The sequence below is a fragment of the Coregonus lavaretus genome (assembly GCF_964263955.1).
Source record: "Coregonus lavaretus genome assembly, chromosome: 7".
NCBI lineage: Eukaryota > Metazoa > Chordata > Actinopteri > Salmoniformes > Salmonidae > Coregonus > Coregonus lavaretus.
The window spans coordinates 3,013,104-3,035,410 of record NC_139994.1 but is presented as its reverse complement, the minus strand read 5'-3'; the positions used below and the strand labels follow the sequence as shown (position 1 = coordinate 3,035,410).

At 46.7% G+C, this 22,307-nt stretch overlaps 1 protein-coding gene across 1 annotated transcript in view; it reads right to left on the bottom strand.

The window, feature by feature from the left end:
* Positions 1-22,307, bottom strand: part of LOC311131841 (gamma-aminobutyric acid type B receptor subunit 1-like) — a gene marked incomplete at both ends in the record, with an annotated part of 121,386 nt that overhangs the window by 55,533 nt on the left and 43,546 nt on the right. The window contains 3 exons of the mRNA XM_084164970.1: positions 9,627-9,818; positions 10,784-10,849; positions 12,225-12,326. Of these exons, the coding sequence (XP_084021096.1) occupies positions 9,627-9,818; positions 10,784-10,849; positions 12,225-12,326 (360 nt within the window). The remainder of the gene's footprint in view (positions 1-9,626; positions 9,819-10,783; positions 10,850-12,224; positions 12,327-22,307) is intronic.

Below are 22,307 nucleotides of genomic sequence, written 5' to 3'. Positions count from 1 at the left end.
TATGCTCACTGAATCTGTACATAGTCAAAGCTTTCCTTAAGTTTGGGTCAGTCACAGTGGTCAGGTATTCTGCCGCTGTGTACTCTCTGTTGAGGGCCAAATAGCATTCTAGTTTGCTCTGTTTTTTTGTAAATTCTTTCCAATGTGTCAAGTAATTCTCTTTTTGTTTTCTCATGATTTGGTTGGGTCTAATTGTTTTGTTGTTGTTGTCCTGGGGCTCTGTGGGGTCTGTTTGTGTTTGTGAACAGAGCCCCAGGACCAGCTTACTTAAGGGACTCTTCTCCAAGTTCATGACTTTGTGATGACTTTGTTAAGGAAGGTTTGGGAATTGCTTCCTTTTAAGTGGTTATAGAATTTTTTGGATTTTGATAATTAGCGGGTATCGGCCTAATTCTGCTCTGCATGCATTATTTGGTGTTTTCCATTGTACACTGAGGATATTTTTGCAGAATTCTGCATGCAGAGTCTCAATTTGGTGTTTGTCCCATTTTGTGAATTATTGGTTGGTGAGCGGACCCCAGACCTCACAACCATAAAGGGCAATGTGTTCTATAACTGATTCAAGTATTTTTAGCCAGATCCTAATTGGTATGTCGACTTTTATGTTCCTTTAGATGGCATAGAAGGCCCTTCTTGCCTTGTCTCTGAGATCGTTCACAGCTTTGTGGAAGTTACCTGTGGCGCTGATGTTTAGGCCGAGGTATGTATAGTTTTTTGTGTGCTCTAGGGCAACGGTGTCTACATGGAATTTGTATTTGTGGTCCTGGCAACTGGACCTTTTTTGTCTTACAGAGATTTACTGTCAGGGCCCAGGTCTGACAGAATATGTGCATAAGATCTAGGTGCTGCTGTAGGCCCTCCTTGGTTGTTGACAGAAGCACCAGATCATCAGCAAACAGTACACATTTGACTTCAGATTCTAGTAGGGTGAGGCCAGGTGCTGCAGAATGTTCTAGTGCCCTCGCCAATTCGTTGATATATATGTTGAAGAGTGTGGGGCTTAAACTGCATCCCTGCCTCACCCCACGGCCCTGTGGAAAGAAATGTGTGTGTTTTTTGCCAATTTTAACCGCACACTTGTTGTTTGTGTGCATGGATTTTATAATTTCGTATGTTTTTCCCCCAATCCCACTTTCCATCAATTTGTATAGCAGACCCTCATGCCAAATTGAGTCAAAAGCTTTTTTGAAGCATGAGAAGACTTTGCCTTTGTTTTGGTTTGCTTGTTTGTCAATTAGGGTGTGCAGGGTGAATACTTGGTCTGTCGTATGGTAATTTGGTAAAAAGCCAATTTGACATTTGCTCAGTACATTGTTTTCACTGACGAAATTAACTAGTCTGCTGTTAATGATAATGCAGAGGATTTCCTCAAGGTTGCTGTTGACGCATATCCCACGGTAGTTATTGGGGTCAAATTTGTCTCCACTTTTGTCTCTCTCTCTGATCTGTCTCTCTCTCTCTCTACCTGATCTCTCTCTCTCTCTACCTGATCTCTCTCTCTCTCTCTCTCTCTCTCTCTCTCTCTCTCTCTCTCTCTCTCTCTCGCTCTCTCTCTCTGATCTGTCTCTCTCTCCACCTGATCTCTCTCTCTCTCTCTCTCTCTCTCTGATCTGTCTCTCTCTCTCTCACCTGATATCTCTCTCTCCCTCTTTACCTGATTTCTCTCTCACTCTCTCTCTCTCTACCTGATCTGCATAAGGCATCTGTCTCCCTCTCTCTACTTGATATGTCTCTCTCTCTCTCTCCACCTGATCTCTCTCTCTCTCCACCTGACATGTCTCTCTCTCTCTCCACCTGATCTCTCTCTCTCTCTCGCTACCTGATCTGCATAAGGCGTCTGTCACTCTCGCTACCTGATCTGCATAAGGCACCTCTCTCTCTCTCTCTCTCTCTCTCTCTCTCTCTCTCTCTCTCTCTCTCTCTCTCTCTCTCTCTCTCTCTCTACCTGATCTGCATAAGGCATCTGTATCTCTCTCTCTCTACCTGATCTGCATAAGGCATCTCTCTCTCTCTCTCTCTCTCTCTCTCTCTCTCTGTGACGAGCTAAGGAGAGACATAACAAATCTGTAATACTCTGCGTTCCAAATGACACTCTATTCTCTTATATAGTGCACTACTTTCAACCAGGGCCCATAATAGGGAATAGAATAGGTTGCCAATTGGGACGTAGCCCTGGAAGCAGGTTATTTGTCAAGCAAATGTCCACGGTCACCGTTAGAACTGTTCAAATGGCACTATTTTCTCCTCTCATCTCTGTCTGCAGCGCTGCTTCCAGCAGCAGCGGTAGAGCATTGCTTTCCGTTGCCTAGCAATCGCAGTAAAACAAGTCTATCACGCAGTTGCAGCTGTTGCACACAGACAGTTTATTAGGTGGCCGTGACTTGCTATATAATGCAGGCAGACAGGCATCAAGGCATTCAGTTACTGTTCTATTGAACGTCAGAATGGACAAAATGATTGACCTAACCGACTTTGAGCGTGATATGATCGTCAGTGCCAAGCTAACAGGCGGGCCACAACCAGACAAATAACGGCACAGTACAACAGCATCTCGGAATGCACAACTCGTTGATCCTTGTCACGGATGGGCTATTGCAGCAGATGACCACACCGGGTTCCACTCCTAAGCTAAAACCAAGAAGAAGCGGCTCCAGTGGGCACGCCATCACCAACACTGGACTATTGAGGAGTGGAAAAACATTGCCTGCTTCGCCGAATCCTGGTTCCTGTTGCATCATGTTGATGGCAGAGTCAGGATTTGGCGTAAGCAGCATCAGCCTGGTACAGCCTGGTGGCGGTGGAGTACTGGTGTGGGGAATGTTTTCCTGGCACACGTTAGGTCCCTTGATACCAATTGAGCAACGAATGTTTCCGACACCATGTAGAATCCATGCCACGAAGAATTCAGGTTGTTCTGGAGGCAAAGTGGGGTACTAGTTAAACTGGCTGGTAAGTGTATTCAACTTCGGTGTTCATCAGTTTCTCTCAGATTCACATTCACTTAGACATTCACTTACAAGAATGGCATTTGGTAGTTCATTTCAGCAGCGATGGTGATTTTAGCATTGTTTTGGCCTCTTTACCAAACGGATAAAACATATAGCCTGCCCTGCATACTAGGCTATAGATACAGATCATGTTTCCAGCGTCAAAGGGAGAGATCTCACATTGGAGGATGGAGATGGAGACAGTTTGACAGATTAAGGTAGAAAAACGATTGTTTATAATAACCATTCATTGACTCTACTGCTATAGGGTATATTAGATATAGTTACTTAAAAATCCAATAAAATGTTTGCATTACAACGGTTAAATCAAAGTCAAATTTTATTTTTAAGTTATAATGGTTATTGAATTTTGCTCACGGTCTTCATTCATAATCGTCGGTTAAACAATTACCGTGCCAGCCCTACTCACTATGTTTAACTGACTTGAACAAACATCTAATTTCGACTTGAGTTTATGCACACACACACACACCCACTCCCTCCCCTTCCCTCGGCTCCGGGCTGCATCTAGCAGCTGGATCTGTCAAAGCTGCAGCCCTGGAGAACCATCGCCTCGACAACCGCAGCCTCTCGACGCCTCGTCACCAAATGGGGCTTTGATCAATAAGACACGACTCTCTAGCCTCGTTAGGCTGCTTTGACTAGGGCCCATAGGTAAAGGGTACCATTTGGGACTCTAATCTTTCCCTCTCTGCCTCTTCAGCACTTCCAGACAGCACAGCCCCAGTGTAGCGTTTCATGGAAAAACATGAACAGAAGTGTATTTATTCAGAGTTATATTTTCTCCAGCTACTCTACAGGGCAATGATGATAATTCAGAGCCGAGACTTTCAAGAGAGAGAGAAACCGGTTCGCAGCACTCGAACGCTTCTCTCGAGCGCAAAGCTTTTCTTCAACGAGGTAAAACTTCAAAGTAGATGGATAATATTACAGATGAGTTACTGTGAATAGCATCCTGAAGCTCCTCTCCTCTCCAGTCATGGCAGTATGAATTAAAAAGGGTCATTACACTTGGAAGGAGAGTGGGACAACGTCAAAGGATGTATCCCATATGGCACCCTAATCCCTACATAGTGCACTACTTTTGACCAGAGCCCTACTATTCATGGGTTTCACATCAATACATCGCTGAAAGTTCTATGAGGTCCGACTGAACGTTTTTTTTAAATTTTGTTTATTTAATTTAACTTTTTTCATGATATCCAATTGGTAGTCCTGGCCGCTGCGACTCCCGTACGGACTCTGGAGAGGCGAAGGTCGAGAGCCATGCATCCTCCGAAGCACGACCCTGCCCAGCCGCACTGCTCGCTGAACCCGGAAGCCAGCCGCAACAATTTGTCGGAGGAAACACTGTACAACTAGCGACCGAAGTCAGCGTGCATGCGCCCGGTCCGCCACAAGGAGTCGCTAGAGCGCGTTGGGACAAGGACATCCCGGCCGGCCAAACCCTCCCCTAATCCGGACGACGCTGGGCCAATTGTGCGCCGCCTCATGGGTCTCCCGGTCGCGGCCGGCTGCGACACAGCCTGGGATCGAACCCGGGTCTGCAGTGACGCCTCAAGCACTGAGATGCTGTGCCTTAGACCGCTGCGCCATTCGGGAGGCAACCTGACTGAAAGTTCTACTCAATGCATTCTCAATTGGCGCTGATGAAGATTTTGTCTACAATACATTTCAGTGACTTGGAAGCACAATTACATTTCTAAAGGTAAATAATTAGTAGGAAAACCTATTGTCATCATTGTGATGTCGTCAGATTGACTTTAGAGTAGTTAACGTTGTGAGGGGGGAGCACCAGATTTTAGCTAGCTAACGTTAGCATTGCTAGCTATTTTTAGCTGACTTTGCTAGCTAATGGCAACGTTGCCATCTGTCTAAAGTAAATCTGACGACATCACAATGATGACAAAGTTGTTTCCCACTAATTATTTGCCTACTTTAGCAATGTAATTGTATTTCCAAGACACTGTAGTGTAATTTAGGCAACATCATCATTAACACCTGTTTAGAATGAATGGACAAAGCTAAAAAGTTGTTCCTCAGTCCACAGAGAACATTTATAACAATGGCGTGACCCGGCCGTGAAACTCATGAATATAGGGAACAGGGTGCCATTTGGGTCGTGATCCGGCCGTGAAACTCATGAAAATAGGGAACAGGGTGCCATTTGGGTCATCGTCATAGTGACATGGTCCATTAAACACTATCTAAGAATCTCACCTTCGATACAATACACATTTATTGTGTGTATAATAAAACACTGAAATTACTATTACTTATACCACTTCTTTGTGTACTCGATTCTGATAGGTCACGAGTAGAAAAAGAGTACCAGTAAATAGTAGAGATAGTAATATACAGTGGGGAAAAAAAGTATTTAGTCAGCCACCAATTGTGCAAGTTCTCCCACTTGAAAAGATGAGAGAGGCCTGTAATTTTCATCATAGGTACACGTCAACTATGACAGACAAAATGAGAAATAAAATTCCAGAAAATCACATAGTAGGATTTTTAATGAATTTATTTGCAAATTATGGTGGAAAATAAGTATTTGGTCAATAACAAAAGTTTCTCAATACTTTGTTATATACCCTTTGTTGGCAATGACACAGGTCAAACGTTTTCTCTAAGTCTTCACAAGGTTTTCACACACTGTTGCTGGTATTTTGGCCCATTCCTCCATGCAGATCTCCTCTAGAGCAGTGATGTTTTGGGGCTGTCGCTGGGCAACACGGACTTTCAACTCCCTCCAAAGATTTTCTATGGGGTTGAGATCTGGAGACTGGCTAGGCCACTCCAGGACCTTGAAATGCTTCTTACGAAGCCACTCCTTCGTTGCCCGGGCGGTGTGTTTGGGAACATTGTCATGCTGAAAGACCCAGCCACGTTTCACCTTCAATGCCCTTGCTGATGGAAGGAGGTTTTCACTCAAAATCTCACGATACATGGCCCCATTCATTCTTTCCTTTACACGGATCAGTCGTCCTGGTCCCTTTGCAGAAAAACAGCCCCAAAGCATGATGTTTCTACCCCCACGCTTCACAGTAGGTATGGTGCAACTCAGCATTCTTTGTCCTCCAAACACGACAAGTTGAGTTTTTACATCTTTCATATGGTTTCATCTGACCATATGACATTCTCCCAATCCTCTTCTGGATCATCCAAATGCACTCTAGCAAACTTCAGACGGGCCTGGACATGCACTGGCTTAAGCAGGGGGACACGTCTGGCACTGCAGGATTTGAGTCCCTGGCGGCGTAGTGTGTTACTGATGGTAGGCTTTGTTACTTTGGTCCCAGCTCTCTGCAGGTCATTCACTAGGTCCCCCCGTGTGGTTCTGGGATTTTTGCTCACCGTTCTTGTGATCATTTTGACCCCATGGGGTGAGAACTTGCGTGGAGCCCCAGATCGAGGGAGATTATCAGTGGTCTTGTATGTCTTCCATTTCCTAATAATTGCTCCCACAGTTGATTTCTTCAAACCAAGCTGCTTACCTATTGCAGATTCAGTCTTACCAGCCTGGTGCAGGTCTACAATTTTGTTTCTGGTGTCCTTTGACAGCTCTTTGGTCTTGGCCATAGTGGAGTTTGGAGTGTGACTGTTTGAGGTTGTGGACAGGTGTCTTTAATACTGATAACAAGTTCAAACAGGTGCCATTAATACAGGTAATGAGTGGAGGACAGAGGAGCCTCTTAAAGAAGAAGTTACACGTCTGTGAGAGCCAGAAATCTTGCTTGTTTGTAGGTGACCAAATACTTATTTTCCACCATCATTTGCAAATAAATTCATTAAAAATCCTACAATGTGATTTTCTGGATTTTTTTTCCTCAATTTGTCTGTCATAGTTGACGTGTACCTATGATGAAAATTACAGGCCTCTCTCATCTTTTTAAGTGGGAGAACTTGCACAATTGGTGGCTGACTAAATACTTTTTTTCCTCACTGTATGTTGAACCCATTACAGAAATAATACAATCTTATAACATGCAGAGGAATTAATTTCACTGCAGTGGATGTTGGAATGTCAGGTAAGATATTTCAGAGAGAACCAAGAACCACTCAAAGAATTAGAGTATATTTCTATGTAACCACTCACCATGTGTCTTACAATGGAGATATACAGTACAATCAATTTTCAATCAATTTTATTTTATATAGCCCTTCTTACATCAGCTAATATCTCGAAGTGCTGTACAGAAACCCAGCCTAAAACCCCAAACAGCTAGTAATGCAGGTGTAGAAGCACGGTGGCTAGGAAAAACTCCCTAGAAAGGCAAAACCTAGGAAGAAACCTAGAGAGGAACCAGGCTATGAGGGGTGGCCAGTCCTCTTCTGGCTGTGCCGGGTGGAGATTATAACAGAACCATGCCAAGATGTTCAAAAATGTTCATAAGTGACAAGCATGGTCAAATAATAATCAGGAATAAATCTCAGTTGGCTTTTCATAGCCGATCATTAGAGTTTAAAACAGCAGGTCTGGGACAGGTAGGGGTTCCATAACCGCAGGCAGAACAGTTTAAACTGGAATAGCAGCAAGGCCAGGCGGACTGGGGATAGCAAGGAGTCACACAGTACCAGTCAAAGGTTTGGACACACCTACTCATTCCAGGGTTTTTCCTTTATTTTTACTATTTTCTACATTGTAGAATAATAGTGAAGACATCAAAATGATGAAATAACACATATGGAATCATGTAGTAACCAAAAAATATATTTGAGATATATATTGAGATTTGAGATTCTTCAAAGTAGCCACCCTTTGCCTTGATGACAGCTTTGCACACTCTTGGCATTTTCTCAACCAGCTTCATGAGGTAGTCACCTGGAATGCATTTCAATTAACAGGTGTGCCTTGTGAAATGTTAATTTGTGGAATTTATTTCCTTCTTAATGCGTTTGAGCCAATCCGTTGTGTTGTGACAAGATAGGGGGGGTATACAGAAGATAGCCCTATTTGGTAAAAGAATAAGTCCATATTATTATACTCCTGAGTGGCGCAGTGGTCTAAGGCACTGCATCGCAGTGCTAACTGTGCCACTAGATCCTGGTTTGAATGCAGGCTCTGTCGCAGCCGGCCGCGACCGGGAGATTCATGGGCGGCGCACAATTGGCCCATCGTCGTCCAGGGTAGGGGAGGGAATGGCCGGCAGGGATGTAGCTCAGTTGATAGAGCATGGTGTTTGCAACGCCAGGGTTGTGGGTTCGTTTCCCACGGGGGGCCAGTATAAAAAAAATATGTATTCACTAACTGTAAGTCGCTCTGGATAAGAGCGTCTGCTAAATGACTAAAATGTAAATGTAAATATTATGGCAAGAACAGCTCAAATAAGCAAAGAGAAACGACAGTCCATCATTACTTTATGACATGAAGGGAACATTTCAAGAACTTTGAACGTTTCTTCAAGTGCAGTCGCAAAAACCATCAAGCGCTATGATGAAATTGGCATTCATGAGGACCGCCACAAGAAAGGAAGACCTAGAGTTACCTCTGCTGCAGAGGATAAGTTCATTACAGTTACCAGCCTCAGAAATTGCAGCCCAAATAAATGCTTCAAAGAGTTCAAGTAACAGACACATTTCAAGATCAACTGTTCAGAGGAGACTGCGTGAATCAGGCCTTCATGGTCGAATTGCTGCAAAGAAACCACTACTAAAGGACACCAATATGAAGAAGAGACTTGCTTGGGCCAAGAAACACGAGCAATGGACATTTGACCGTTGGAAATCTGTCCTTTGGTCTGATGAGTCCAAATTTGAGATTTTTGGTTCCAACCGCTGTGTCTTTGTGAGATGCAGAGTAGGTGAACGGATGATATCCGCATGTGTGGTTCCCACTGTGAAGCATGGAGGAGGAGGTGTGATGGTTTGGGGTGCTTTGCTGGCGACACTGTCAGTGTTTTATTTAGAATTCAAGGCATACTTAACCAGCATGGCTACCACTGCATTCTGCAGCGATACGCCATCCCACCTGGTTTGCGCTTAGTGGGACTATCATTTGTTTATCAACAGGACAATGACCCAACACACCTCCAGGCTGTGTAAGGGCTATTTGACCAAGAAGGAGAGTGATGGAGTGCTGCATTAGATGATTTGGCCTCCACAATCACCCGACCTCAACCCAATTGAGATGGTTTGGGATGAGTTGGACGGCAGAGTGAAGGAAAAGCAGCCAACAAGTGCTCAGCATATGTGGGAACTCCCAGGTGAAGCTGGTTGAGAGAATGCCAAGAGTGTGCAAAGCTGTCATCAATGCAAAGGGTGGCTACTTTGAAGGATCTCAAATATAAAGTATATTTTGATTTTTTTAACACTTTTTTGGTTACTACATGATTCCATATGTGTTATTTCATAGTTTTGATGACTTCACTATTATTCTAAAATGCAGAAAATAGTAAAAATAAAGAAAAACCCTTGAATGAGTAGGTGTGTCCAAACTTTTGACTGGTACTGTATGTATAATATTGTATACATTACTACATGTCTGCATCCCAAATGGCACCCTGTTCTCTATATAGTGCACTACGTTTGACCAGAGCACCCTATTCCGTACAGATTCCCTAGCATATCACTATATAGGGAATAGGGGCCCATTTGGGATGAACACTATATCTCTCTCACCAGATTGGAGGCCCCTCGGACGGTCTCTGGGTTGAGCATGACGATCTCCGTGGTAACGTGGCCCTCCACCGCCTCTGTCATCTGCTCCACGGTGCAGTTGATTGACGGGTCTTTGATCTTGAACCAGTTGTCTGCGTACCAACCAATCAGGAACCAGACATATTTCTTCCCATAGAGCTTCTCCTTGTACACCTGTAGGATAAAGGGAGAGACAGGAGATAGAAAGAGTGAGAACGGAGATTATTAATGAATGGGAAAGTAAAGAAAGATTGCAGGGGGAGAGAGAGAGATGGGGAGATGGAGGGAAGGAGGGAGAGAAAAGGAGGGAGTGAGTGAAAGGGAAGGTAAAGGAAGCGATGAGCGGGCAGGTGTGTTAGACAGAAGATATCAGAGTGTATGGAGGAGGAGAGAACAAAAAGACAGAAGATATCAGAGTGTATGGAGGAGGAGAGAACAAAAATACAGAAGATATCAGAGTGTATGGAGGAGAGAACAAAAAGACAGAAGATATCAGAGTGTATGAAGGAGGAGAGAACAAAAAGACATAAGATATCAGAGTGTATGGAGGAGAGAACAAAAAGACAGAAGATATCAGAGTGTATGGAGGAGGAGAGAACGAAAAGACAGAAGATATCAGAGTGTATGAAGGAGGAGAGAACAAAAAGACATAAGATATCAGAGTGTATGGAGGAGAGAACAAAAAGACAGAAGATATCAGAGTGTATGAAGGAGGAGAGAACAAAAATACAGAAGATATCAGAGTGTATGGAGGAGAGAACAAAAAGACAGAAGATATCAGAGTGTATGAAGGAGGAGAGAACAAAAAGACATAAGATATCAGAGTGTATGGAGGAGAGAACAAAAAGACAGAAGATATCAGAGTGTATGAAGGAGGAGAGAACAAAAAGACAGAAGATATCAGAGTGTATGAAGGAGGAGAGAACAAAAAGACATAAGATATCAGAGTGTATGGAGGAGGAGAGAACGAAAAGACAGAGAACAAATACTGAAAATCTAGAGAGAATGATGCGAGCCGTGAGCAATACAAGCTGGAATCAAACCTTTCCAAAAAGACACAAAAAAGGATATTGTCATTCAGCAAACATTTTTAAGATATCAATCCACAGAGTTGTGAACAGCAAACTTAGCTTCTGTACCTCGCAGAAAACTTTTCTGGCTTCTGTCTCGTAGAAGAGCCCCACAATGATTCTGGCATCTTGCCGCTGGGGATTCAGAGAGGGGATGAAAAGTCTTACACAGAGTCACACAGGAGACGGGAATACACAACACAAACACAGGAAACAGGAGGGTTTCGGCCGATAACTCCACCAATAACCGATATTCAATAAATAGGATGAAAAAAGGGACTCTCATGCTCATCGGAACACTTTCTGCCATTTTCATGATGTGTCAATGTATAAAGTCAATATTTTAAGCATAGTTATTGGACAATTGCTATTTTGGATGGCAATTTAGGATAATTCAGTGTGTGAAAATGACACTTTTTAATTTTCCCGCTGTAAAACAGTATATTTGCAGATATCAGTATTGGTAAGTTTTGCCACCCAAAAAATCGGATTCGGTACACACACACAAACACACACACATACATTGGCTCCACAGAGACACACACACACATACACAAACACACACACATACACACATCTCTTCCCAATATCCAAACGCAATGCATCGCGCAGCGCAACTCATCTTCCCCTCTGGTGTGCTACATTCATGTTGTTACCATGGTTCCTACAGCGATGGCCAATTAATATCACACATAAAACTAGGACAATTAATATCACACAAAAAACTAGGCCGATTAATATCACACAAAAACCCCAGGCCAATTAATATCACACATAAACCCCAGGCCAATTAATATCACACAAAAACCCCAGGCCAATTAATATCACACAAAAACCCCAGGCCAATTAATATCTCACATAAACCCCAGGCCAATTAATATCACACAAAAACCCCAGGCCAATTAATATCACACAAAAACCCCAGGCCAATTAATATCACACATAAACCCCAGGCCAATTAATATCACACAAAAACCCCAGGCCAATTAATATCACACAAAAACCCCAGGCCAATTAATATCACACAAAAACCCCAGGCCAATTAATATCACACAAAAACCCCAGGCCAATTAATATCACACATAAACCCCAGGCCGGTATGCCAGGAAAGGTTATGCTGAATAGGCACCAGTCAGGAAGAAAGCACATTTGACACCGGAGGAGGAGAGAAGAGGGAAGGAGAGAGAAGGAGGACAGGGTGAGGGAGGAGGGATGAGGAACGGAGAGGTAGAGGAGGGTAGAGAGGGGTCAACCCTACTCTTCAATTAACTTGAGTCTCTTCAAAATAAAAGACAGGGTTTCCAGTAACGCCCGCCCTGTGTTTCTGTGATTATGTCTGACGTGTTACGCCAGCCGGGGCCCTTGCTGCTCCTGTGGACTAATGGTGTGTGTGAGAGGCTCTCTGGGTTTTGTTCACCAAGCTCCGACGTGATTGATCTCATGTGTTCAATCACCTGCCAGTTGCCATGGCAGCAGAGGGGATAAACCAGGGAGAGAGGGAAGGAGGCACCTTGAGGTTCTTGACAGCTGGAGCCGGGTCGGTGAGGAAGCTCTGGCGAACGCTGATCTCTATCCCGGCCTCCTTGGTCCTCGTCTCTAGATCATCCAGCGTCTGACGGAGAGATAAAACATGAAAACAGCCAGCACTCACTTCATTCAGATGTTTTGTTTTGTATTTTCAGTACAACATGTCTTGACAGAACAGACAGACACATAGACAGACAGACAGACAGACAGACACAGATCAGGGCTGGCTCCAGGCATAAGCGAAATGAGCCGAACTCATTCGGGTTCTCAATTTTGATTCCCAGTTACATTGTTTTTCAATTTTGCGGCAAGTAGAGATTGTGTGAGCAGTAATAGGACCAAAGATTAGTTGACATTGTTTAAGGGATATATCAGTGGAGACCACCTCTTCCAGATCAATAGGAGACACCATATTACATTGTTTAAGGGATATATCAGTGGAGACCACCTCTTCCAGATCAATAGGAGACACCATATTACATTGTTTAAGGGATATATCAGTGGAGACCACCTCTTCCAGATCAATAGGAGACACCATATTACATTGTTTAAGGGATATATCAGTGAAGACCACCTCTTCCAGATCAATAGGAGACACCATATTACATTGTTTAAGGGATATATCAGTGGAGACCACCTCTTCCAGATCAATAGGAGACACCATATTACATTGTTTAAGGGATATATCAGTGGAGACCACCTCTTCCAGATCAATAGGAGACACCATATTACATTGTTTAAGGGATATATCAGTGCAGACCACCTCTTCCAGATCAATAGGAGACACCATATTACATTGTTTAAGGGATATATCAGTGGAGACCACCTCTTCCAGATCAATAGGAGACACCATATTACATTGTTTAAGGGATATATCAGTGGAGACCACCTCTTCCAGATCAATAGGAGACACCATATTACATTGTTTAAGGGATATATCAGTGGAGACCACCTCTTCCAGATCAATAGGAGACACCATATTACATAGTTTAAGGGATATATCAGTGGAGACCACCTCTTCCAGATCAATAGGAAACACCATATTACATTGTTTAAGGGATATATCAGTGAAGACCACCTCTTCCAGGGCAATAGGAAACACCATATTTCTCTCTATACTCAGCCAGTGGGCGGAAGAATGATGACTAAACCAATTTAGGATGGGGCAAAATGCTAGTGCTGGAAATACTGTTTCAAATTTGGTATGGATAGTCCTCCTACGTCTTTCCCTCGTTGTATGTTTGTTAATTTTATCCGGGATCACTATGAATTTTGAAACTGCACTATGAACTTTATCCCAATAGCCAAAAGGGGGAGACATGGGAAGCTTTGAACTACTGATATTCCGCCGTAGCAATATAAAATAAAATAAAATAACATTTTATTGGACACATACACGTGTTTAGCAGATGTTATTGCAGGTGTAGCGAAATGCTTGTGCTTCTAGCTCCGACAGTGCAGTAATATCTAACAAGTAATATCTAACAATTTCACAACATATACCCAATATACACAAATCTAAGTAAGGAATGGAATTTAAGAATATATACATATATAGACAAGCAATGACAGAGCGGCATGGACTGAGATACAGTAGAATATTATAGAATGCAGTATATACATATGAGATGAGTAGTGCAAGATATGTAAACATTATTAAAGTGACTAGTGTTCAATTTCTTAAAGTGGCCAGTGATTTCAATAGGCAGCAGCAGCCTCTAGTGTGCTAGTGATGGCTATTTAACAGTCTGATGGCCTTGTGATAGAAGCTGTTTTTCATTCTCTCGGTCCCAGCTTTGATGCACCTGAACTGACCTCGCCTTCTGGATGATAGCGGGGTGAACAGGCAGTGGCTCGGGTGGTTGATGTCCTTGATGATCTTTTTGGCCTTCCTGTGACATCGGGTGCTGTAGGTGTCCTGGAGGGCGGGTAGTTTGCCCTCTGGAGAGCCCTGCAGGTGTGGGTGGTGCAGTTGCCGTACCAGGCAGTGATACAGCCCAACATGATGCTCTCAATTGTGCATCTGTAAAAGTTTGTGAGGGTTTTAGGTGCCAAGCCAATTTTCTTCAGCCTCCTGAGGTTGATCAGGCTCTGTTGCACCTTCTTCACCACACTGTCTGCGTGGGTGGACCATTTCAGTTTGTCAGTGATGGGTACTCCAAGGAACTTGAAGCTTTCCACTTTCTCCACTGCGGTCCCGTCGATGTGGATAGGGTGGTGCACCCTCTGCTGTTTCCTGAAGTCCATGATCATCTCCTTTGTTTTGTTGACGTTGAGTGAGAGGTTATTTTCCTGGCACCACACTCCCAGAGCCCTCACCTCCTCCCATAGGGCGGTTTCGTCATTGTTGGTAATCAAGCCTACTACTGCTGTGTCATCTGCAAACTTGATGATTGAGTTGGAGGCGTGCTTGGCCACGCGGTCATGGGTGAACAGGGAGTACAGGAGGGGGCTGAGCACGCACCCTTGTGGGGCCCCAGAGTGGAGGATCAGCAAAGTGGAGATGTTGTTTCCTACCTTCACCCCCTGGGGGCGGCCCGTCAGGAAGTCCAGGACCCAGTTGCACAGGGCGGGGTTCAGACCCAGGGCCTCGAGCTTAATGATGAGCTTGGAGGGTACTATGGTGTTGAATGCTGAGCTATAGTCAATGAACAGCATTCTTACATAGGTATTCCTCTTGTCCAGATGAGATAGGTCAGTGTGCAGTGTGATGGCAATTGCATCGTCTGTGGATCTATTGGGGCGGTAAGAAAATTGAAGTGGGTCTAGGGTGACAGGTAAGGTAGAGGTGATATGATCCTTGACTAGTCTCTCAAAGCACTTCATGATGACAGAGGTGAGTGCTACGGGGCGATAGTCATTTAGTTCAGTTACCTTTGCTTTCTTGCAATATATTCATTTTGATAATATATATTCAGCCGCTTAAAGCAAATGGGATGTTAGTCCATCTACTGAGGTCGGTTTTAATTGATTTGAGCGTTCTGTTAACGTTCTGGCAATGGTTTTATCTAAGGAAGGAAATATATCTACTCCCAAATATTTTAAATGGGAAACTATTGGGATTCCATAAGTAGAGATGGAGCCCTCCATCGACGTCTTGAGAGGCAGTAGGGCTGATTTGGTTAGACTAATTTTATAACTTGAGATGAAGCTGAATTTATCTATGATCTTCAATGCGTTTTGGGAGTGATTGGAATTCACTGTCTAGATATAGGTTCGTCCTCATATAATGACATGAAGTGATCAGTAGCTTTGAGGGTAATTGGTGTTATTTCCTTTGATTGGTGAATTGCCTGGGCCAGGGGTTCCGTGGATAAGAAGAATAGCAAAGGAGAAATTGGATCACCTTGCCTGCTGCTTCTAGTGATTCTGAACAGAACAGAGCAGATTTTGCCTGTTAAAACTATGGCTGAGGGATTGGCATATTGTTTTTGCATCACTACCCCAAGTTTTCATATGTGGGTCAACTACGACCCGTATTTCATATGGAATTCACTGCATTGCACTCGTCAAACTGATCTTTCTTTTTTGCTACAACAATAAAATCCAACGTTATTAATAAAGTATTTATTCAACATCTTGTTTTTAATGTTCATTAATCACAGTTTTCATTTCTCCTTTTTAACTCATTGAGTAAAAGGAGTTTCATAAGGAGGCCCATAAGAATGTTGCCAGATATACAACCAAAATGGTTTTACGGATGGTGGATGAGGAAGCCATTGGTGCCTCCGACTCAGAATCTGAGGTATCCAATTCAGATGACACAGACTATGTGCCTGTGGGTCAAGTTGGAGTTGTGGATGCACCTGGTAGTTCAGCTGTTCTAGATGATTCTACAGATGGGGAGGACTCCTCTGAGGAGGAGAGTGAAAACTAGTCAAATAGACTGAGTAAAAAAGGGGTCTTAATGGAGTGAACATCCCTGTTGACCCCGGGCCTGTGCCGGGGTCAACAGTTGTGTCACCAAAAGATGCCTGGGAGCTGTTCATTAGTGACAACATCATCGAGGAGGTCCTAAAGTGTACAAATTTAGAAGGACGGAGAACAGCAACAGCAAAAGGGAAAGAGTGGAGAGAGGTCAACAAAGAGGAACTAAAGGCATTTATTGGTTTAACCCTCCTCGCCGGCTTGGAGAAAAGCTGGGATGTCTCCACACGGGAGCTATTAAGACCCCTTTTTTACTCAGTCTATTTGACTAGTTTTCACTCTCCTCCTCAGAGGAGTCCTCCCCATCTGTAGAATCATCTAGAACAGCTGAACTACCAGGTGCATCCACAACTCCAACTTGACCCACAGGCACATAGTCTGTGTCATCTGAATTGGATACCTCAGATTCTGAGTCGGAGGCACCAATGGCTTCCTCATCCACCATCCGTAAAACCATTTTGGTTGTATATCTGGCAACATTCTTATGGGCCTCCTGTCATGAGCCTCTCACTCCACCGGGTTACCACCTTTATTTTCTTCCACTCTGCTCACCACTCTCTCTACTCAGCCTAACTAGCTCCACCTGTCCCTGCTCTGCTCTGCTCTAATTACTCTGCCAGCTGCGCTGCATTACCCACTACCTCTCCCAGTATTTAAAGCCCTGTCTTTCAGCTCTCCTTTGTCAGATCGTCTGCAAAGCTCACACCCGGAACCTGTTTGCTCGCGCTTCTGGCTCACCCTGGTTTTGTGTTCCCGGACCTGCCTGATGTTTGGATACTCTTCTGCCCCAGGAGATCCAGACCTGCTTTTTGCCATAACGACTCCTGACTACTCTTCGATCCCGGACTTCTGGACCACCCACCACCGGCTTCATAGGACGCATCGCTGCCACTGGGGGGGGGCACAGACCCAGCACATTGGACGGGATCCCTGTTACCCCTGGAGCCTTCACTCACTCCCTACTTCCCTTTTCCCTTAAGTTTTAATAAACTTTCTGGTGTGACGCAATTGTGGTCCTCTGGTCGTCTGTCTGAATCGTGACAGTACGATCTGACCATTATGGACTCAGCGCACACTTCCCCCGACATGGAAACCGACGAGCATGAGCAGCAGTTCCAGCAGCAGCAACAACAACTCGCCATGATCATTCAACTCCTCACCAACCTTACCCCAGCCAGTCTGCCCACCAGCCCTGCCCCCGAGTTACCTGCCCCGGTCATTGCAGCCGCTGCTCCGGAACCCAAGATTGGAAACCCCGAGCGGTTCAACGGCGATTCAACCCAGGTCCGGCCATTCCTGACTAGCTGCCGACTTCAGTTCTCCTTGCAGCCAAGGACCTTCGCCACGGAGGGGGCTAAAGTTGGGTATGCCATCACTCACCTGACGGGCCGAGCTCGACTCTGGGGAACAGCAGAGTTCGAACGTCAAACCCCCGCATGTGCAACCTTCGACCTGTTTGCTGAGGAGATGCTGAAGGTGTTTGACCTGGATTCACCAACCGCAGAGGCGTCTCGTGAACTGTTCAGTATTCGACAAGGCAGACGTACAGTCGCAGACCATTCCATCGACTTCCGAACCCTGGCTAGACGAAGTTCTTGGAACACACCATCGTTGGTGGACGCGTTCTTCCATAGTTTGGCTGACTATATCAAGGACGAGTTGGTCTCCCATGAACTGCCTTCCACTCTTGATGAAGCCATCGCACTGACTGTCAGGATCGACAGAAGGATACAGACCCGTCGTCGTGAGAGGGGGCGCCAAGGTCCACCTACTACCGGCATTCGGAGAGATCCGACTGGGCTCCTGTCATCTACTGCCACTCACCCAGGTCAGCTTGATCAGTCTGAGCCTATGGAGATTGGGCGAGCCTCTCTCACTCCTGCAGAGCGCCAGCGCCGCTTCACCTCAAACCTCTGCCTCTATTGTGGAGGTGATGGACATCGTGTGGTAACCTGCCCTTTAAAGGGCCGAAGCTCACCGGGCATAGGGGGAGTCCGGTTGAGTTCAATGACCATCCAGTCCTCCGACCGCAAACCCCTGCTGCAAGTTCACCTCCGCCTCTCTGACTCAACTCACACCCTGGCTGCTCTGGTGGATTCTGGCGCCGAAGCCAACATAATGGACATCAAGCTGGCACGCCAACTGGGACTGGAGAACCTCCGTTTGACACCTCCTATTCCTGCCCGGGCACTGGACGGACACTTACTCGGATCGGTCACTCATGTCACGGCCCCGGTCTCGATGGGTCTGTCCGGAAACCATCAAGAAACTATCCAGTTTCACCTGCTCCCCTCTCCAGGCCAACCCCTCATCCTGGGTTACCCATGGCTCCGCCGGCACAACCCTCAGCTCGACTGGGTGACCGGGGTGATCAGGGAGTGGGGAGAGGACTGCCACCGAACCTGCCTGCTTGCTGCCGCACTACCCCCTCGGCCAGTACCTACTAACTCCGCTCCTGACCTCTCCAATGTCCCAGAATGCTACCATGGTCTCAGAGAAGTGTTTAACAAAGCAAGAGCCACATCTCTGCCCCCTCACCGACCGTACGACTGTGCCATCGACCTCCTCCCTGGAACAGCCCCTCCAAAGGGTCGTCTTTATTCGTTGTCTGCTCCTGAAAGAAAGTCCATGGAGGACTACATCAATGGCTCTCTGTCCGCAGGATTAATCCGTTCATCTTCATCTCCTGCTGGTGCTGGCTTCTTCTTTGTGGGGAAGAAGGACGGATCTCTTCGCCCCTGCATCGACTACAGGGGACTCAACGACATCACAGTGAAAAACCGTTACCCTCTGCCTCTGCTCACCTCTGCTTTTGAGTTGCTCCAGGGAGCCACTGTTTTTACCAAGTTGGATCTCAGAAACGCTTACCACCTAGTGCGGATCCGGGAGGGAGATGAATGGAAAACCGCATTCAATACACCAACAGGCCACTACGAGTATCTGGTTATGCCTTTTGGCCTCACCAATGCTCCTGCTGTGTTCCAGGCTCTAGTGAATGATGTACTGCGGGACATGTTAAACAAGTTTGTCTTCGTTTACCTGGATGACATCTTAATCTACTCCAGAAACCTGTCTGAACACACCCGCCATGTCCAGCAAGTCCTTCACCGTCTTCTGGAGAATTCCCTCTACGCCAAGGCAGAGAAATGTGAGTTTCACGTCAAGACAGTGGCCTTCCTGGGGTACATAGTGGCAGAGGGAAGTATCCAAATGGATCCTGCCAAAGTATCAGCAGTCACTTCATGGCCAGTTCCGGAGAACAGAAAGAAGCTGCAACAGTTTCTGGGGTTTGCTAACTTCTATAGAAAGTTTATCCGGAACTACAGTACCGTTGCTGCCCCTCTCACTGCTCTAACCAGCACCAAGCAACCCTTCACCTGGACCCCAGCAGCCGACAAAGCCTTCAGTACCCTCAAGGTGAGGTTCACCTCCGCTCCCATCCTCCAGATGCCTGATGTGGACCGGCAATTCATTGTGGAGGTGGACGCCTCGGATGTGGGAGTTGGTGCTGTGATTTCTCAGTGGGCTGCGGAGGATAGGAAGCTCCATCCCTGTGCCTTTTTCTCACGTCGGTTGTCCCCCTCTGAGTGCAATTACGACATAGGGAACCGTGAGCTGCTGGCTGTGAAGCTTGCCTTGGAGGAGTGGCGTCACTGGCTGGAGGGGTCCACCATTCCATTTCTCGTTTGGACCGATCATAAGAACTTGGAGTACATCCGCACGGCCAAACGGTTGAACTCCAGGCAGTCCCGCTGGGCCCTGTTCTTCACCAGGTTTAATTTCACTCTGTCATACCGGCCTGGATCACGCAACACCAAGCCAGACGCCCTCTCCCGTCAATTCCAGAAGGATGACACCCCCTCCAAGGACCCTGTGTCGATTCTGCCAAGTCCCTGCATCGTAGCAGCTCTGACCTGGGCTGTTGAGGAACAGGTGCTGGAAGCTCTCCGTAACCAGCCAGGTCCCAGCACTTGCCCAGCTGACCGCCTTTTTGTCCCCGAAAACCTGAGGTCCCAGGTCGTTCAGTGGGGACATGACTCCCGCCTAGCTTGTCACCCTGGCTCCACCCGCACTTACAACCTGCTCGCCCAGAGGTTCTGGTGGCCCTCTCTGAGAAAGGATGTACGGGAATTCGTCCAAGCCTGCCCCATCTGCAACCAACACAAGTCGTCCTGCCAGCCCCCAGCCGGATTGCTGCAGCCCCTGCCTGTGCCCAGACGTCCCTGGTCTCACATCGCCCTTGACTTTGTCACGGGGCTGCCCCCTTCAAGTGGCATGACCGTCATTCTCACCATAGTTGACCGATTCAGCAAGATGGCACACTTCATTCCCCTCACCAAGCTCCCAACCGCCAAGGAGACCGCCCAGGTGGTCCTGGAACACGTCTTCCGGATCCACGGACTGCCAAAGGATGTAGTTTCTGACCGTGGTCCACAATTCTCCTCCGCTTTTTGGAGGGAGTTCTGTCACCTGCTGGGAGCCACAGTCAGTCTGACTTCCGGATTCCATCCCCAATCCAATGGGCAGTCAGAGCGGGCAAATCAGGAGCTCGAGAAGGCACTGCGATGCATGACTTCACGCAACCCCCACTCCTGGTCGCAGCAATTGACATGGGTGGAGTACGCACACAATTCTCTGACCTGCTCTGCCATCGGTATGTCCCCTTTCCAATGTGTTTATGGATACCAGCCTCCTCTATTTGCCAGCCAGGAAGAGGAGGTTACTTGCCCATCTGCACTTGCTTTTGCCCGTCGATGTCGCCGCACCTGGTCACAAGCCCGAGCCACACTCCTCAGATCCGTTGCCAGCTACACTACCGGGGCCAACCGTCGGAGAATTCCTGCTCCCACCTACCATGTTGGTCAAAGGGTGTGGTTGTCATCGAAGAACCTGCCACTCAGGGTGGAGTCGCAGAAGCTGGCACCTCGGTTCATTGGCCCATTCCCTATCATAAGAGTGATTAGCCCAACTGCTGTCCGGCTCCAACTGCCTAATTCCCTGAGGGTGCACCCCACTTTCCATGTGTCTAAGATTAAGCCCATTCATGAGAGTCCGCTGGTCCCTGCTGCGCCTTGTCCTCCTCCTCCACGGCTCGTCGATGGTGGTCTGGTTTACACCGTCCGCCGCCTGCTTCGGTCCAGACGGAGGGGTAGGGGTCTCCAGTACCTCATTGACTGGGAGGGCTATGGACCTGAGGAAAGGACCTGGGTGCCAGCTAGTCGGATTGTGGATAGGACTCTCATCACCGCCTTCCACCAACGGCATCCTGATCAACCTGCAATCCGTAGGGGCCGCCCCAGAGGGGTCCCTAACCGTCCTGCCCGCTCGGCTTCCTGTCCTGTGCCTGATCCTGTCTCGGGACCTGTCCCATCTCCCGACCACGGCCCTCCGGCTTCCTCCGAGGATGAGGACGTTCACTCGGACCGTTCGGAGGAGTTCTAGCCCTCCTCCGGCTCCCCTCCTCCCGCCCGGCGTGGTGTTGCTCTTGGGACTTCTGGGGCCGTCCCTTGGGGGGGGGGTTCTGTCATGAGCCTCTCACTCCACCGGGTTACCACCTTTATTTTCTTCCACTCTGCTCACCACTCTCTCTACTCAGCCTAACTAGCTCCACCTGTCCCTGCTCTGCTCTGCTCTAATTACTCTGCCAGCTGCGCTGCATTACCCACTACCTCTCCCAGTATTTAAAGCCCTGTCTTTCAGCTCTCCTTTGTCAGATCGTCTGCAAAGCTCACACCCGGAACCTGTTTGCTCGCGCTTCTGGCTCACCCTGGTTTTGTGTTCCCGGACCTGCCTGATGTTTGGATACTCTTCTGCCCCAGGAGATCCAGACCTGCTTTTTGCCATAACGACTCCTGACTACTCTTCGATCCCGGACTTCTGGACCACCCACCACCGGCTTCATAGGACGCATCGCTGCCACTGGGGGGGGGCACAGACCCAGCACATTGGACGGGATCCCTGTTACCCCTGGAGCCTTCACTCACTCCCTACTTCCCTTTTCCCTTAAGTTTTAATAAACTTTCTGGTGTGACGCAATTGTGGTCCTCTGGTCGTCTGTCTGAATCGTGACACCTCCTTATGAAACTCCTTTTACTCAATGAGTTAAAAAGGAGAAATGAAAACTGTGATTAATGAACAT